Genomic DNA, 19355 nt, shown 5'->3' on the forward strand with positions numbered 1-19355 from the left:
GTCCACAAAAATCTTCCCAGTTCTGTCGCAGTCTTAGAAAACCAATTGGAATTGGGGAAACAAACAAAAACGGAACCTACATGTTTTTCAGGTGCGCTGTTTTGGTTGAGTAGCTCGTCTGTCATGGGTTATCTTGATCAAAGACCTTTAGTTCCAAAAAATCTTTTGGCTTTTTTGAGGTTTTGGTTGAGCTGCTAAGACAGGAAACCCATCGCAGCCTCTATATTCACTACCGTCATCACAGAACATCCATATCAAAGGCATTTTTGTCTGCTAAAAAGCAAAGACATCATTTAACAACGGTTGGAATTGGAAGTTGTTTGTTTTATTAAGCCGCGACAGAGGGCCACATTCTTACAAATAGTTCTGCTTAAAGAAATAAAATAAGTACCGGTAAATGCAACCCCAAAAGCAAATGAAAAACTCTGGTGCAATGCATTTGCCTGCCTTTGGTGTTTGTTAGCATTGAGCTAAGCTTACTTTCTGAAGGCAAAACTTTGTGGTTGCTTTAAGTACACATCCACATTTCTTTGTTTTATTTCAAGTTTGACATTAAACTTAAATTGGAAGTGGTAATAAACAGCTGGAAGCCAGACTTTTTTTTTCTTATCACAATTCGTCACTTGCTGCCAAAGTGCTGTTTTTTTATGGAAGTGACTTGAGTTCACTCCCACAATCTAATGCTGTTTCACATTTAAGCCCACAAGTCAAAGCAAAAAAAAAAAATTGGTCCAAACCTACAATGTCTTAATATACCCCCGTGTGGGTTTTTTTTGGAAGCGGGGGGTGGGAATTACACCTTTTGTATTAGATCCGTTTCGATCACATGTATTAAAATCAAGGCCCGGGGGCCACATCTGGCCCGCCGCATCATTTTATGTGGCCCACGAAAGCAAATCAAACTTCTACAATGATTGCTAAAATCTGGACCAAAATTTTAACTTATTTTATGTAATCAATAAGTGAGATATTGTCAGTATTTTCTTGTTACCTAACCCCTCATTACGCTAACTTCAACAATCGTCGAATGAACAATTTATTCTTGGCTTCATTATACGTTATCACAGTCATGATGGCTCTCCAAGGGAAACGGTCACCACAATGTGGCAAAACAGGTAGAATGGTGGCCCTCAAGGACTGGAGTTTGACATGTGTGGATTCGATTTTGCCAGGGCAGCATAGCAAACAGATCTTCTCTCATCCTACTGTGCCGGTTGTGTCAGTGTACTTTCTTACAACTGCCCTTTTCCTTCCCCTTCATTCTGTCGCTCTAAATGATAATGTGACACTGAGTCAGCTGTTTTAAAAAAATGTATCACAGCGAAGGAAGAATTGACAAAATGGCCAGCAGCTGATTAAGATCTTCGTTTTTTTTTTTTTTAAATTAACTGAATGCCTGGAATTGTATTTAATCTACATGCATGGTAGTTTGCCTGCAGTGTGGTGTGGGCACACGCTTATCAAGAGGCCTCTATCCTCATTTACGAGACGCTGTGTTTGTGCCCTCAGGCTGCACTCTCGTCTTAAAGCACATCGAGACTCATGAGGTTATGCTACACTTTTTCGTTCTCTCTTTTGTTGTTTTTTTAAACTGACAATTTGGCTGTTAATCCTCCCCAAATTCTTTCCATATAGCTCAGCTACCGCACACGTGTTTTTAATAAAAAGGCTCGACATGAAGCCACCGATAAAAAGGAAAACTTGATACTTGGTGGCTTTGGATTTCTGCTGAATGTACGACAGAAAGAAGTCCCGGACATAAAAAGTCCATCAGACCAAATAACTTAATACTCTAATAAAGCAAGAGCCTCTTATGAATTCAAGTGATAAGTGTGCCGCTCATGTGCATATTTGTGGTTTGTCTTTATTCTATTGAAATGTGTTGCAACTTGCACGAGGTTGTGCTTTCTGAAGGACTGCTATGGTGGAGATGGATGCCAGATGATGAGCCAACATTTAGGTCACATAGCATTTTAAAAAGCAACTCCAGGCATTTTTTATGTAGTAATATTGCCTATGTGCCCTCACTGGTTAAAATGTGTTGTTTTTTTAAAATAATATTGCATCCTTGGAATAAGAATTCAGCAGATTAATGAATTTTGCGTTAATCCTCCGTGCCAATTAAAATCTAAACAACAGTAAAATGATACCCAAGCATTCGGTGTGAGCCCACCATGAATGTCGCGAGTTATTTATCCAGCTCGCAGACGGGCCAAGAATAACTCTGTTGCTTTTCTCATGACTGCGAGGTCACTCCGACATGCCGAACATCCGTCTGCTGTCACAGATGCTTTCGTACTTTGCGTGCTTTACTTCCAAGAATCCCCAAAGAGGGACTTAACATAAACTGAAGAGTATCTTTATTGTAAACTGGAACTAAATAGTGTCTTTATTGTTAACTGGTGCGGAAGGGCGAGAGGCTGCTTGTTTGCCATATTTCATGGGTTCATTTTGGAAAAGAAGAGAAAAACCCCCCCCAGCTTGACTTAAAACTTTGTCTCTAAAGACTTTTCCATACTGCTTATGCATTAAATGCGCCCATGAGTTTATCAAACTGAACCTCAGAAGGTGAACAGTCTGTTCCATCATGTTGGTTCACTTGCAAGTTTGTATTAATTTCAAAATAATTTTTGTTCCGGACTATAACTGGCACCCTCTTACAATGCTCACGCAAACACTGGAATTTATTGATTTAGTTATTTGTCTCGTGACCATTTTTCTCCAAAACCAAAATGCTCTAAGCGCTGATGTTTGAAGTTGGAATTTGGGAGCTATGTTGTCAGTAGTTTAGGGAATAGCACTTTTTTTCCCACTCCAATCTGTACGGCTAATGTCCGGTTGTTTGTGTTTCCGTGGCCGTAGCTTGAAGCCCCTGGATATCGAGTTCATGAAGCGTCTGCATGAGAAAGTCAACGTCATCCCGCTGATTGCCAAAGCAGATACACTTACGCCAGAGGAATGCCTGCAGTTCAAGAAGCAGGTCAACAATTTCCTTTGACGCCCCCCCACCCCCCCATAAAAAAAGGGCCCTCGGGCACCCTTGTCTTTTCTCGTCATGGGCATCCTAAAATGGCTTTCTCTCATGCCTGCAGATCATGCGGGAGATTCAGGAGCACAAGATCAAGATCTACGAGTTCCCCGAGACAGATGATGAAGAGGAGAACCGTCTCGTGAAGAAGATCAAGGTGAAACTCCTGCTCGCGCACTATTCACAAGAAGTTCAGGATATTGGGCATGAGGGTGACATTTTAGGATGACCTCAAAATGCACAACGTTCAGCGGTAAACTTAATTTGGCTTAAGTTCATCTTGAAATCTCACCCCAGAGGTCAATTTTCCCAATGTTTTGTGAGGTGTGTGTCTCTATTGGGACATCAGCATGACTCCGTTCATACTTAGAGATGTAAATGTTTCTAGGACAAGCTGCCGTTGGCTGTGGTGGGCAGCAACACCATCATCGAGGTGAACAGCAAGCGCGTGCGGGGACGACAGTACCCCTGGGGAGTCGCAGAAGGTTTGGACACATTTCAAGAAACTCAACATGCTGTCACGTCGATAAAGAGGAAGGATGACTGAGCGTTTAACATGCATGATGTCTGACATTATTTTTCTTTGCCAAATTGTGGTGAGCAACCAGGTTGACACGGTGGTCTTTTTAGTGTGACTTATTTATTTTTTTAAAGAACAAGTCATCCCCGAAAATCCTTTTGAGCTTCAATTAAGTCATGTCATCATAATGTACAATGTGCATGTTGGCTGTTTATTTTCATGCTTAATTGGTGGCGGTACTCTTATTTCCTTCAAAGACAAAATATTTTCAAAATAACCTGGCTAGACCTCTGAGTTTATATATAATGGAACGCCTGTGCTCTTTCGGTAATTTTTCCTGACTTTGTTTCTCCTCCCAGTTGAGAACAGTGACCACTGCGACTTCACCATCCTCAGGGACATGCTCATCAGGTACTTCCCCATTACATGTGGATGCCGTACATTTCAGACAACTGCGCCGATCTATTCCGCAAAACCGCTGAAAACAAAACGCTCGTTGCCCACGCAGGACTCACATGCAGGACTTGAAGGACGTGACAAACAACGTCCACTATGAGAACTACCGCAGCAGGAAGCTGGCCGCCGTCACCTACAACGGCGTGGAGAACAACAGGGCCAAGGGACAACTGTCCACCAAGTAAGCTTCATACCAAACTTGGACAACATACGCTTTTCACCAAAAATTAAGGATATACGGCTCTGCCGTCCAGTGTCAGGATGAGCTCCTAATTTGACCTCCAAACAAGTGAAATGTCCAACTGTACAGCATTTCAGTACTTTTTCAACAAGTTCATGTTTTCCTAGAGCAGGATTCCAAGGATGTCCACTTGCATGTCTTTCTGTGACTCTTACAGTGTCCGTCTCTGTTGCAACCTACGGATGACACAGAGACACAGTATCACAGATCTTCAGAGATAGAGACTGGAAAAGTCACAGAAAGGCATGCAACCAACATCCTTGAAAATGTTGCCATTTAGTTCTTTCTTAGGCAATATGTACCAAAACACTGAACAGTTGGACATTGAGAAGTCATTAAGTTCACCTGTCAAGCTTTTAGTGCCTTTTAGCTTCATCATGAAAATTCCCCCCCAGAGCCCCAATATCCATAACTTTTGGTGAGCGGGTTTATATGTCGAATGACGTGTTTAACCAGACATCATATAAGGTTTGTAGTTTTAGCCCTCAGCGCTAACACACTAAGCTAAAATCACAACTCTGCTAGCACGCACCTCACAAATGTGCAGTGCACCTTTTAGTGCATGAGCTCATCATTGCATGCTGTGTGTTTGTTTTGTGCCGTCTCTTTTTTTTAGACTTGACGCTGTCGAAGGAATGTAAGTGGTCATTTCATTCTTATTCCTCACATTTTTTTTTTCCACATAATTCTTTCGTTCGTTCTTCTGTTGTTTCCTTTTGGCTTTTCCGCCTCATCCCTGTGTCTTCCCTCCAAGCAGCTGGTGGCTCCTGTTTCCAGGCTAACTGCCAAAGAGTCACACAGCCTGTCGAACGGACAATTTAGCACCCGCGGCACTGATTGTTATCACTCTTATGTCTTTTTGTGGGCTCTCTTAAGAAGAGAGATGTTGCAATCTTAGCAAGGTACACACATTTGAATGTATTTATTCTTTCCCCCAACGTCTTGTGTAGTTGGTGATAGGGATTGCGCGGTAGATATGCGTGAGACAGTATCTGGGTTAAGCGTTGCCTATCATTTGTATTTGGACTCGACTAACCTAGTGTGACAATGCTTGACGATGAGGGTCCTTGTAACTGCCTCATAAAAAATAATTTAAGCACGTATAACCACGGAGCTGCTGACTTAATGCATTTTTTTAAACCAGCTCTGAACTGATCAAAAATAACGGTTCATCCATGTCGATCCCTCGATCCCTTATGAGAAAATAATAGAACACACTCCATACAACATGTCTGCAGACCGGAAATCAATTAGTACAACCACATACGGGGAGGCAGAACAGGTAGAGTTAAATGACATAATACCCCTCAAACTTCACCGCCATCGTCATGATCACCTTCTGTGACATCACGTGATTCAGGCTTCAGTGGTTTTGGAACAAACGCTGGAATTTGAATCTCCATCAATCGGATGATGTGTGACGTGTGTGTACCCTGCTTAGAAAGGGCCTGCAATCCAGTCAGCATGTTTCCACGTCCAAACGCCGATTCTTTTCTCTTCCACTCCTCTTTCCCTCTCGTCCGTGTGCATGAACACGAAAAAGAACCCTTGTGAAAAGCCCCGTTAATCATGGTGATAACCGTGATTGTGTGTATATATCCGTGCTCGTCTAGGAGTCCACTGGCCCAGATGGAGGAGGAGCGGCGGGAGCATGTGACCAAGATGAAGAAGATGGAGATGGAGATGGAGCAGGTGTTTGAGATGAAAGTCAAGGAGAAAGTGCAGAAGCTCAAGGACTCTGAGGCAGAGGTAATACACACACACACACACACAGAGCGGAATGTGTTACAGACCCACCAACAATAAGTGAAAAAGAAAATATGCGAACAGTCGAACATACAGAAAAGCGCAATATAAATCGAATGCATTGTGATAACTTTTTAAATATAATTTTACTTTTCCACACACTTGAAACACATTTAAACTTGCTACATTTTTCCACACACAAACATTTGCAAGCATAAAATGCGCACCACACTTATCATTGAACTGGTATGTGTGCAAATGTTTGGACACGTGTAAGACCTTTTAGGGTTTTTTTTTCTCCTTGCTACATTTTCAACTTGAGTGATTCTGATGAGAACACCAAAGGCACTTCATAGTAATCCTGACAAATGAAGACCACCAGTAAAAGAAACTACAATCATTGGCCAAGAGAACACAGACCTTGGTTCAAAAAGTTTCCCCAAGTGTGCATAAGTCTTTTGCCATGTGTAAATGACTCACTTGTGCTTTTGGTTTGTGTGTGCAGCTTCAGCGGCGCCACGAGCAGATGAAGAAGAACTTGGAGGCGCAGCACAAGGAGCTGGAGGAGAAGCGGCGCGTGTTTGAGGAGGAGCGAGCCAACTGGGAGGCCCAGCAGCGCCTGGAGCAGCAGAAACTGGAGGCCTCCAGGTCAGAAACAGTGACGTGACATCACACGCATTGAAGACTCTTGCTCACATAGTTCTCAGAAATCTCTGCTACCTTAATGCTAACCCATAATGTAAAATGCCATCGCCTTGCTAACAGAAATAAGCATACTCAACATATTAGGAAAATTCAAAGCCTTCAAATAACTGCTTCTCAAACATACATGGGGCAGAAACACACAAACGGAGCCTAAGACAATACTCACAAGTATTAAATTGCTGGAGCATAGTTTTTTTTTTTAGATAAGAGTTGTCATTTGGATGATGTTTTGCTTTGAATTGCGAGCCAAACTTTGAGATGAGTACTGTATTGTGGTAGTGAACGCAACTCCCTCCGCAAGGAGCAGCACTGTGGCAGATAGTTAACAATTCCCCACACACAAACAGTGGTGCAACACATGTAGATGGACAAAATAACAATACTCCCAGACATATATTCTTTCATTTCTATGAAGAATGACAAATCTTACTTACTGAGGAATTGAGGGTATCCATGTACCGGTACAGTCGGTATCATATTGCCCCCATGTGTCCAAGGCGTGCACACCAGAAGGAGCAGCAAAATGCCCATCAAAGCAAAAAAGTGGCAAAAATTCATTTGATTATATTTAAAAACAAAATTATTTTTTATGAAGCTAGTTTACATATTTTTAAAATATATACATTATATTTGGGGAGTGGGCTAAACGGCAATTATAAAGAAACCAAAAAAGTTGCAATGAACTCAAATCACCTAACCTCAAATCATAATAGGCACGCTTTTCAAATCGGTCTTACAAGTACTTGAAAATGACTTGAAGTGGCCCTTGTCTTATGTATACAATGCTTAGGAATTGTGTTGACTGTGTTGTTTCTTTTCCAGAACTTTAGAGAAGAACAAAAAGAAAGGCAAGATCTTTTAAAGAGACGGTCGTCACGGACCAACCGGCGTCCGCTTAGTTCTCTTTGCCAACGTTTGCCGCTCAGGGCATCATCAGTGTGTGGCACTGACGAACCCCCCCCCCCCCCCCCCCCCCCCGCAACCCCACCTTAACTCCAGCTTCCTCTTTCCCTTGTTCCCATTCCTATACCTTGTTTGTTGCTGTGTGTATGTGTGTGTGTGTCTGACAAATCCATTGAAAAACACCCCTTACACACACAATCTGGGGACTCATCATCATTGAAGAATGTGTTTACCATAACAACCGTAAAACATCAAAGTAGAAAAAGGCCAAACCATTTGTTATTATTATTATTATTATTATTACTGGTGTTGTTCTTACTGTTGTAATACTGGCCCGGCTTCTTCCTGCTGCTTTCCCTTTTCCTACCAAGCAAGGTTTCTTTTTAATTTACTGTACATGTTTTTTTTTGGGGGGGGGGGGGACACGGTTGTACAATCATATTTGTTTACATGACACAAATAAGAATATATATATACCATTACAATTAGGCAGACACTCTTCCATTTTTTGGTGCAGCGGGAAGATTTTTTCTTTAATGTACTGTACCCACTGAAACTGTTTAACCTTTCCCAATTAAAAAAAGACTTTGGAAAAGAAAAAAATATCCCACCTCTGGCCTTTTTATAGATTCACTTGGCTTAAGCTTATTTCCACAATGTAACTTTTTTTTTCTTACCCACTCTTCTGTTTAGCCATTTAACGCAAGCATTGGACCACCATTTATATAATGTTGAAAGTATTATATTTCTCTTTAGTTTTATTTTTCTATATAAATATATAACAAGCCAGCTGAATTAAGGCCTGCTTTTGTACGTGTAGAATACAAAAACTCCTCAGAGACGTGAGAGCTGCGTCCACTGTTTATAAAGTTTTATAAATCAACAGACACCACAAAATACGAGATAAAAATATATAAACAAAAGCAAAAATATTCAGTCGCGCTGCGTTCAACTGCCAGTGGGAAATGAAGAGACAACACCATGTTTTTTTGTTTTTGTTTTTTTCTTTTGGCTATGTACTCCATCTCTTGTATTTTTAATGTTATTTTTCATTTGTATTGTACAAAGTCACTTAATAAACCTGTGATCAGATGGTTGACTCATGTGGCTTCATTGTGAAATGTCACATGCTGGAGTAAGACATGAAAGGCTAGGGTCACGCCCCCCAAAAATACAAGAATTGTGTTGTGGGGGGCAGTGTGTGTATGTTCTTTTCAATAAAATACTTGTAAAGTTTGTCAGATTTTCTTTTGAGTCACATTTTTTCTAAACAATAATAGTCATAATTTAACAAGTTCAGTTGTTACTTTCCTATATAGTTTTTAATTGACTAAAAAAGTTGTCTTGGGATGAATCCGATTTTTTTCTCAGGAAATTTTATCATTTTTTTATAGATGCAAAGTGAGCATATCAGTTCCATTTTTTGTTGTAACGTCAAAGGGAAGTGTGCCTTTTTTTTGCTAATTAGCTTACATACGTCATCCAACTACTCAGAAAACAAGCGAGCCGTGATTGGCTGTTACCTGAGCTCCCGATGAAGTGTGATGTCATTTTCAGTCGACAGCAAGTGACAAAATGACAGCCACCGTGAGATGGAAAACGGGTAGCTATTGTGCTTAATTCATATTGCACAAAACACTATTAACCAGAATGCCTTCATTAGACTCGTGTGGGCTCATAAAACACATTTTAAAGAACACTTTTAACTTGACTCGCCCTTGAGGAGTTTTGCTGGAATTAATTTAGAAAACAACCCTCTGTACAACGACGTGACCACAAGGTGAGTGGACGAAGAAGTAACCCAGTTAGCCACATTTTTACTCGACAGGCATGTTATCAGTGGGGATGTTAACCCGCAAACTCCCCCTTTACCAGAACAAACGTTTTATGTATTTTCTAAAAAGAAACAGTATTTATCACATATTTATGAGAGGTAAGAAGTCAAAATATTACCAGCCTAAGTTGTGATTTTATATCAATATGTTAAAGATGTAATTATTTTAGGGAAACATCAGAATTTATGATTACTATCATAAAACGAAAAAATGAATTTTTTTCATTTTCAGTGTTTGTATAATTTCACGTGAATGTTGCAGGTCTTCAGATAGCCACTGGAGGCCGCAATTGCGACTAATACAGTATTTGCATTTCGAGAGACAGTATGATGACACAAACCACATACTTTATCGTCTACGTACGGTGTATATTCCATAATAATATGGAGCCTAAAAGTGACATTGAAAAACACGTTCAGTATTTTGTGGTTCCTGGTGTTGAATCATTTGTCGACAGGCAGGTTGAATGCACTTGGCCGCCCTCAGCTCCTTTTGCCCATCAGACCAACAAAGGTGCGAAACCTGTGTCCTGCCAATTGAAGACAATATATGTGTGTGTGTGTGTATATATATATATATATATATATATATATATATATATACATACATACTGTATATAACAGGTAACTTTTTTTAATACACTTTAATCAGGTCTTTACTTACGTTTACGCGCTGCCAGACTTCCTGTGTCTTCAGAGAAATGTATAATGAAAATCATGTTTCTAAAATAGTGCAGTTTTTATATATTCATTACATTTTAGGCTTACCAGACTTTTTGTTGTAAAATCGCTGAGGTGGTTGTGGTTTTCCAGCTATTATTGTCAAGATATCTTTAATAAAGTCTGCCTTCTCATCTGTAATCTATTTAAAAATAATAACAACAACAAAACAAATAAGTGCAAGGTGCAAATTTGAGTTTGTCATTCGAAATATGAAGAAAATATGTGTATTTCTTACCTGACTTGTGCACTTGTCTCCATCCAGACAGAAGATGTTCGTCAGCAATAGAAACAAAATGACTAGTTTTATCATCTCCATTGTAATCCAATTTATGGTGCAGTTCAGAGGGCTCTTGCTGCCTTCTATAGTTGCCAATGGATAGTGACCACAGCTATGCTGATGCTGAATATGATGAGGATAATTATAAAGATGCATCATGGGAGAGTGTTTACCTAACGCATAATTACACACACCTCTCTCAATTTTCTCTGCACCTTACTTCATTAAATCAGCAATTTCAGAGTCACTCAAGAGACGTTTATGAGTCGTGACAGCGGCTCAAGTCACTCACATCCAATTTATCTTCATTCGCGACAGCATATACGATACTGTAGTGGCCAAGGCCGATATGTGTAGTAGACTACTGTTTAAAAAAACATTTCGTTGTAGGATTGGATTCTATATTATTTCCATAAAATAACGCAAAAAGATTAGAGAATATTGTAGCCTATTAAATATATATTTGTATAATTTTTTATTGTAATATAAAAATAAGACGTAACCCATGCCGCTTTGTTTTTATCGTTATTAGTGATGATACTGTACATTTGTAGGGTACACTGTACTCTACAAATGTACAGTGTCTACAAACATGTCATTTTAATTCCATGTCCATTTGTTGGTGTAAATTTCAGTCGAATGGTGTCACAAAATTTTAATCCTGAAAATAGGTGGATGGATTAGTTTCTTGAATCTTATTCCACAAAGATTAAGCACAAAGCAACATATTATACAGGACATCTATACATTTGTATACTTTAACTTTTTCTACAAATACTGCTACTGGCCACCTTAAAATGGTGCAATGATTTTCTACACTAACAGCACAACTGTTATAGGATTGTATTCTACCACTGATCACTTTAGCTCTGCTTGATACTTTGCACTTTGACACTCGGCTGTCATTGGGTGGTAAAACTGCACAACGGTACCCTTACATTACGGAATGTCTTTCCATACTTATCATGTCATGTCCTTGTTTATGATGATTCTATTGTAGCCTGAACTACCGGAGACAAATTCGTTGTGTGTTCTACATATTGGCCAACAAAGATGATTCTGATTTGTATGTATTATTGATTTATTTTGCTATAAGTCAATGTGCAGAGAAACATGTAGTTAAATGATATTGGATATTCAACAAGCATCAGTGCGTTTTTCAAGTGTTGTAGTTGAGTAAAAGGTGTTCAATAAAATCTGGTTTTCTCAACAATATTTCATTAAATATTCATCGCATTAGAAAAGGTGTGTTTATTGTACACGCTTTTTGACCCACTACGGCCGCCGTCTTCTCCATAAGCTCTGCCTCCAACAGACGATAAGCAGCCGCCGTATAAATAATCAATCAAGAACGGGGCCAAAGAATAAACTCATAACAAAAAAATGCGGAACATTTCTGGTTGGAGCCGAATTGATCCAAATTAGCACGGCGTTGGAAGAATGTTGGGTTTAAGATCTCCTGTGCTCTATTTACTACTTGTAGCTGTCGTGCACGTGACTTTCGCAACAAAAACGATACCAAGGAGGCGGCTGAAATTGACCGACAATGAAGCGAGCCGAGCGGGTTTGGAGCTCCGCGACAATTTGGTGGAGGAGAGACGCTCTGGATATTTGGAACCGGGAGAACCGGCTGCCCCGTTCACGGTGCCGACTCTGAATGGGGAGTTTGTGTACCAGCCGGGAGGAGCGGGTTCGGCGGGGGTCTCGTTGGTCATCCACGCGTTTAGCAACAAGTCGGCGTTCGTTGAGTGTTTGTGGAGTTCCTCGTCGTCCTTGGCCAGCCTCGTCGAGGAGCTGCCGAGCAGCGCTCAGGTGCTCTTCCTCTCCCTGGACGACTCCGCGGCCACGGACGCGCTCTGGATGCGGGAAAGGCTGCACTCCGTCGCCAAAAAGCACAAGTGACTCACTTCCTACTCTACTTCACAAACAATAAACTAAAACAGTACACAGTGAATGGAAACCGGGCCGGCCCGCATGTTGGGGGGAAATTAAACCCATAAAAATCGTAAAACAAATGGTAAATGAGAACATTGAAAAATCCCCTTGAAACGAAACATAATGTAAATAAACAAAAAATATTGGGGGCTCAATGGATAGATGCAATTGCCGAACCAATCTGAGGAACAAATGAATTTACTGGTGTGCATCCAAATAGACAAAAAGACTACTTCAAGGTGCACTGTCAAATTTAAGTTAACCTCTGGGACAAAAAAACGTCTAAGTGCTATTAGACTCAGCACTTGATTTAAGAACTTAAATCGCATATTAAGGCATTTCATCTGTGCTGTATGTTGCACATAGAACATATTTGACAATAAAGCTGACTTGATTTAACATTTTTGGATAATATTGAGTATTCTCTTTGTAATTCAACATTACCACTGGCAATAAGATAAGATATCCTTTATTCGTCCCACACTGGGGAAATTTACAGCCTCTAGCAGCAAAAATGTATGTAGAAAGAAGAAAGAGAAAAAAAACAACAAACATCTTTCAATTAAATGCAATATGAACACAAAATGGATAAATCGCAGTACTATTTACAATTTTCCTTCACATCATTTAATTATTGATGTGAAGGAAAATTGTAACAATTGGTAACCATTTATATTACTGGTAATTTACCAGTAATATAAATGGAACCCATATGTGTTATGCAAATAAACGATAACTAACTATTCAAATGGGTAGTATATATTGCATATGGTCAAGAAGGAGACTACCATTCCCACAGAGGGTCAAAAAAGCATCTTGCAGAACTAAGTAAAACAATAAAATAGTCAATTTAAATCAATTAAATTGTAAAATATAAATATGTCCTTATTTTCTAAATTTGACAGATTCAATGCTTTAACGATCGTTATTTATTTGTGTGCGTGTGTTTTATCAGTCAAGAGGAGGTTTTGTCCAGACTTCATGTGTCTCCAGTACCGGTGTTTGCTGTTGGAAACTGGATCGCCAGCGTCTTGTACTCCTGGGCATGTACGGGTCACAACTGTGGCCTGTCTCAGGCTGTGTTCACTTCCCAGGGTCAGTGACTCTCACAAAAATCAAACAAAAAATGTACACAATCTCTCCCCCCACACCCCTATGCTATATTAAAGCAAATGACAATGACAGTCGCTTGCCCCCCCCCCCCCCCCTCCGCATTTCCTTCTCCTTATACCGAACATTTTCCTTCCATGGACAATGTAAATATTTTACTGAAAGAAAAAATGTGTCTTAATCATTTTTGAAACTACTATTACATGACTACTACTATACTATACTCATGTCTGTCTGAAAAAAAGTCTATCAAATCTCCAGAGTAAAAACCCATGAAAAACGATTCGCCATAACTTGAGCTGCAAGCTTATTGCGATCTCCATTCCCGCAGGATGGGATGTGCCTGTTATCGTCAAGCGCCTGGACGCAAGATATGACTGGCTAACAGGACGCTGGGAAAAGACGAGGTACGAGCTGAAGGACACGGGAGACGGCTGTGAGCCGTGGCCGTCTCTCGGCGGTGCCGTCGCCTGGCTGTCAGAGGGAAACTGCTCTTTCTTCACCAAGGTCACTAAAGTCATGATAGCAGGCAGTCACTATGTTTGATTGTGAGTCAAACAAGATAACACAAGAAGAAGTGATGTACTCTATACATGGGCGGTGATTATTTTATTTTACCCCCGAAATTCTTTAGAAAATACTGATAAATGTTCAATATAATCTCCCGAGAAAAACAAAGATGTTGGAGGTGGTTATTGTGGTTCAGCAGAATTTTTTTTTCTTTTAAAAACTGTTTCATGAAACAGGCCTGGACAAAAAAAAATAATGGTAATATTAGAAAATAATTGGACCAACAGGACATGTACATAATATATATTTCGCATCACGTCTTCAAACTTTGAATCAATCAGTCGGGCTATTTAAAAGGTGAAAAGTGCTTGCTGTGCTGTTTGGTGACACTTTGTACTACGCTAAACGTGGACCAGAGGATGTTGATTTATTAGAACTTTTGTCATAAGTTATTTCTGGGACCATTCTGGAGTTTTCTGTCATTAATAGAGGGGTAGCCACGATATTGTCCATGTGTGCATTATCATACAAGTGCTCTATAATTATTGAATATAATATCAACAAAACATTTGAAGGAGGAAAAGGACAAACCAGTGAAAACAGAATGTGGCGTCAGAGATGCTCAATAGTCTCCATTGTGTCTATGACAGAAAGTGAGTGCCGTGATCTCGCCACAGGTCCGAAACATGGCCAAGTCCAACGCATCTGGCGTGTTGGTCTACGCCCTCGCAGGAAATGCCATCCAGGACATGAACTGCGTGGACACGGAGTGTCTCACGCCACTCGCCCTGCCCGCAGCCATGGTGCACAACCAGCCAGCCGTCACCCGCATGCTCAGGTTTCAACGCCGCACTCAAGCCAACACCATGGAGATGACATTTGAATGCCTTTGATAAAACCTTTGATAGCATCGATAGCGGATGCACACGAAGGTTATTCAGAATCATGCTGATGACAAACATTGCAAACACACTCGAACGACCCAAGTCCGACACCTCAAAAGTCGAACGAAAAGTACCCAAAAGTCATCGAAACTATTATTCCCATTCTAGCCATTCATCAAAGTCGTACCGGTAGTTTGTTTTTCCAAGAAAAAAAAAACTTGATTTCCCTAAATAAAGGTTTGCTATTTCTTGAGATTTAAAAAGTCATAGTTCAAGTACAATTGAGTTGTATTTTTCTTGAAGCAGTGCTAATTTTATCCATACAAATTACATACGATTGAATTTTTTGTGTGTGTTGTGCGCTTATTTTATATTTATTAATTATTTAAACAAGTCAAGAGCTCCACGTTGTATATTCCGATACAAACATGTTTGGTTTATGTTTTTTTTTTTTTTTGACAGATCAGGTTTGGCAGTGAGTGTTTCTTTCCAGACCACGCCGTCTCCCAACTTCTTCTTCGGCATTGACCAACAGGGGGCGCTGGCCGAGCTCGGTTGGTTCCTCTACCCCTCCTTCAGCTTCCTCAACTGGCAGGCACAGTGGTGAGTGAGGGCACTAGATGGGCCTGACAGCAATCCGAACTGACCCATTCCTGGTATGTTGTGTATGAATTGTTGCCACGTCAAAGAGAGGAACGACCAGTAGAGGGTGCCGTGAACTCAGATTTGCTGGCTTAAGCGGGTTGCAGGAGAAAGTGGAGCAATGAAAACAAAGACAACAAATTTGACCCCAAAAAATGTTCATTTACAAAAGAATGGAAGCAATAGTATAATATAAATACATATTTTTGTGTTCAGGTTTGACTTCTCCACAGCTCTGCAGCTGAAACTGGAATCTCCCGCAACCGTGGTCTCCGTCTTCGATAAAGTGCAAATGCAAGGAGACAAAGGGGCCGTGGCTGATGTCAACATGCCGCCAGGTGGCGCTATTTTGCCTTTTAAATTGCTGACTGTGGTGCCTTGATATGACTTGTGTGTTTTCCAGATATTACTAGATCTGCTGTTGGGCTGATTTATTTATTTTCTAAATTTGTGTGTACGAACTGGTAAGAAGAGCGCAATATGGTGGCAGTGAACTGAACCAACTCATTTCACAATAAGCAGCAATGTGGCAAATAATAAACAATTCGTCACAAAAAAAAGAGGCCAAGAACTTGCTAAGTGTTAAATGCCACCTCCAGTTGAAGTTTATTGTCAAGCTAAACATAAAACCAAGAGAATTACACTTTGTGCAGTGCTGGAGATGTGACCAAAACGGTTGCATGTATGACCTATTTTGAATGTTTGAGTAAGAATTTCATCAGGTTACATTTTTGTGCGACCTGATGTGTTTTTGTGACATCGTTATCAAAAGTCACAATTTTTTTGGGAAGCCACAGCTGCCAATGCTCATTGATACATTAATTGAATAAAACACACATACACTCACACAAAAAAAAACAAATTGAAAACACTCGCCAGGTGATACTGTGGGGCCACAACTCACAAGTTACGAGCTTACCCGTAGAACAAATGAAAGTCGTAAGTCGAAGCAGCACCGTATGGTGAAGATCGGCTCCGTTGTTTGTGTGTCAGCAGACCTGTCTACGTTTGACACGCTGATGTTGGATGCGTCGTTCTCGTGCCCCGGCAGCAGAGATGGGTCGTGTCCTCACTGGGATCACACGGTTCAACTCTTTGTGTGCTGCGATCGCCTCGGACCGTATTGCCACGTCGAGCTGGGACGCTGGATCACCGCTTTCCGAAGGTTGGGCCGCCCGACAAAAACATTCACAGTTTTCTTGAGTGTTTTTACGTTACGTAGAGTATTTATCTTGGAAATGACATTTGAAAAAAAGGTTAATTTTGTCCCCCCCCCCCCCCCCCCCCCAAAAAAAAAAACTGACAGTCCCTCATGTTGCTATCATGCGTGTGATATGCAGAAGAATCGGCCGCTGGGAGACGGACGTGTCTCCGCTTCTTCCGGTGCTGGACGCCGGCGTTTGTCGCTTTACCATGAAGACGGCTCCGTGGGCCATGCCCTGGATGGTTTCCCTCAACCTGAGGTTTAGCGTCGCCAACCTGACAAGTAGGACTGGGCTTGTTGAAGCAGCATGTGGTCAAGACAACTTGTGATTTCGTAGTGAATGACTAGAACACGACTCTTGGTGTTCAATATCCAATTGATCTGTCAGGCGAAAAGCTCCGCCCTTTCCGAATGATGTCACTGTACGACGGCGGGACTTTCGACAAGACGTACAACCGGCGCTACCCGCCAATTAAGTTTCCTGCGCCCGCCTCTGCCAAAAAGGTATGACGCGCTGTCGACAAAATGGCGGACAGTTCTGACTGCGTGCGGCCCCGCAGGTGGAGCTCTATGCTGTCATCACAGGACACGGCAGCGACGAAAATGGATGCGGTGAGTTCTGCGTCACTTCGCACCACTTCCTGGTCAACGGCGTTCACAACAACACGCGATCCTTCGACTCTGCGGGTGAGTTGCGCTATCGATGCATCCTCGTATCATTTTACTCGGTGCTGAGAAAATGAAAGCTAAGTATCTGAAATATAATGAAGTCATACATTTTATGAAGGGAATCATGTTGCAATATTAGGAGAAAAAGTAATGTCAATAGAAGGTGCCCTTTTATGGCAGTGGTCATATTTTTTATGAAAAACATTTTGAATAAAGTTTTATGAGATTAAATTATAACCTAAGAGAAGATAATTTAGCAAATAACATTTGGGGGTTGACTTCCCCTTTAAAATAAAGTTGCAATTTTTCACAAATTCCCTTTTCAACCAAAAGTTATGATTATGTCACAAAAATGAAGGCATGTTTTTTGTTATTTTGTAATGTGAAACACATTAACCTTGAAAATTCGAAACACGAGAAGAGAAAGTATTTTACGGTGAAAAAAAATAACAGAATTTTTGTATCCGTTAATAAAGTTGCAATATTAAGAGAAAAAAGTTAAACTTTACGAGGAAATTTTTTTGAGACTTTATGAGGAATGTTGTAATTTTTAGAGCACAAAATTGAGAATCAACATGAAAATGAGCGATTTTAAGGCAAAAAAGTCATTAAAATAACTGCGAGAATGAAGTCAAGTGCAAATATTGAGAGAAAAAAATGTCAGCATTTTCCAGAGTGAAAAAGCACAAATAATTTTAGGAACATGAAGTTATAATTTTCCCACAGAGGTACTAATTTGAGAAAAACCTGATTGGCGCTCTGTGTGTGTTTGAGCAGGCTCAGCACTGGGCTGTACTGAGCACGTGAAGGAGGGCGCCGTGCCCAACGAGCACGGCACGTGGCTGTACGGCCGCGGGGGCTGGTGTGACGGGCTGCAGGTGGACCCCTGGAGGCTCGACGTCACCGCACAGGTACAAGTCACTCCTTAAGTACAGTGGACTCCTGCACTCTGCACCAACATATTCGCTTACAGTGGTACCTCTACTTACGAAATTAATTGGTTCTGGAGGAAATTTCTTAACCAGAAAATGTTGTAAGTCGAGACGTGTTTTCCATGTAAATGCCCTAATCTGGTCCAAGCCCCCCAAAACTCAGACATAAATGTTTTCTAAAGCATTAAAATACCGGTACATCCAAATATGTAACAAATACATGTTACAATTAGATTATTGTGCAATAAATGGCATTCATGCACAAAACATAATTAACTAAAAAAATACATAAAAAATATTATGACATAGTATCGTAACTTTTTTTATTTGAATAATGAAAGAATTCATTTCTGTCCAATAAATGTACTTGAATTATACCTTATTTTTAATGGCTCTCCCACCCATGGCAATCCAATTTTTGGGGGTTGTTTATTTACAAGAAAATAATTATTTGCCATCTTACCCACAGTGGCTTCTTGTCTACATTTTACGGTTGATTTTATGTAATTTATTTTCATTTGAAATGTTTTTGTGGGTCTGTGTGCTGTTTGCAGTTGGATGTTAGCGGTCAGGCGTCCAACACGATTCAGTACTTCGGTCTGTTCAACGGCAAGGATCCGGATCCAACTCAGCAGCCAGGTTACATTGTCATGTCGTCTTTCCTCATCTTTTACAAATGAATACCAAAAATGTCCTCCGTCATAATTAAATAATTCATTCATCTCATGGCCAGAGTGGCCGTAATATGTCGTTATTGTTGTGTTTAATTCAAAAAATGTGTGCACATGGTATAGGTCCATGATGAATTTAGTTTAAATGTTTCAATTAAAAATGGCATTACAGTATCAAATTTTAAAAAGTAATTGCAATGTTATTCATAGCATTATTTTTTCATGTTTTCTGTTCGTTCACAATTCAATTTGATGTAGTGCCAAAATTAAATCTGAACTCAAAATGAATTTGTTAAAATATAAAGTCCCCTTTTTGATCAATTCATGATTTAACTGCAATCTGGAATCCATTGCGCATCCTATGA

At 40.4% G+C, this 19355-nt stretch overlaps 2 protein-coding genes across 4 annotated transcripts in view; both read left to right on the forward strand.

The window, feature by feature from the left end:
• septin7b (septin 7b) overlaps nt 1-19355 on the forward strand; it is a 169184-nt gene that overhangs the window by 4064 nt on the left and 145765 nt on the right. The window contains exons 5-13 of one of the 3 annotated variants that reach the window (XR_007962449.1): nt 2863-2980; nt 3093-3185; nt 3417-3513; nt 3908-3959; nt 4057-4185; nt 4862-4882; nt 5859-5994; nt 6497-6639; nt 7519-7655. Coding sequence is in view for 2 of the 3 variants with exons in the window: in XM_052065891.1 (XP_051921851.1) it covers nt 2863-2980; nt 3093-3185; nt 3417-3513; nt 3908-3959; nt 4057-4185; nt 4862-4882; nt 5859-5994; nt 6497-6639; nt 7519-7558 (829 nt within the window). In the remaining variant the exon portion in view is untranslated. Of the gene's footprint in view, nt 1-2862; nt 2981-3092; nt 3186-3416; nt 3514-3907; nt 3960-4056; nt 4186-4861; nt 4883-5858; nt 5995-6496; nt 6640-7518; nt 8692-19355 lie in introns of those variants that run through there. The other 2 variants (XM_052065891.1, XM_052065892.1) reach the window with 2 other exon arrangements.
• On the forward strand, nt 10614-19063 carry si:dkey-256h2.1 (uncharacterized protein LOC337520 homolog). Its single transcript, XM_052065869.1, has 12 exons — nt 10614-12331; nt 13324-13463; nt 13810-13985; nt 14666-14826; nt 15335-15475; nt 15731-15852; nt 16511-16679; nt 16855-17000; nt 17107-17222; nt 17279-17405; nt 18165-18298; nt 18874-19063. The coding sequence occupies exons 1-12, from the start codon at nt 11874-11876 to the stop codon at nt 18997-18999; spliced, it is 2016 nt and encodes a 671-aa protein (XP_051921829.1). The 5' UTR covers nt 10614-11873; the 3' UTR covers nt 19000-19063.

The sequence above is a fragment of the Hippocampus zosterae genome, chromosome 5, assembly GCF_025434085.1.
Source record: "Hippocampus zosterae strain Florida chromosome 5, ASM2543408v3, whole genome shotgun sequence".
Classification (NCBI taxonomy): domain Eukaryota; kingdom Metazoa; phylum Chordata; class Actinopteri; order Syngnathiformes; family Syngnathidae; genus Hippocampus; species Hippocampus zosterae.

Coding starts and splice junctions, on each gene's coding strand:
- si:dkey-256h2.1 (XM_052065869.1), top strand. CDS start 11,874: ATGTTGGGTTTAAGATCTCCTGTGCTCTATTTACTACTTGTAGCTGTC. Junction 15,853..16,510: donor TGATGTCAACATGCCGCCAG/GTGGCGCTATTT, acceptor GTGTGTCAGCAG/ACCTGTCTACGTTTGACACG. Junction 17,223..17,278: donor CGCCCGCCTCTGCCAAAAAG/GTATGACGCGCT, acceptor GCGGCCCCGCAG/GTGGAGCTCTATGCTGTCAT.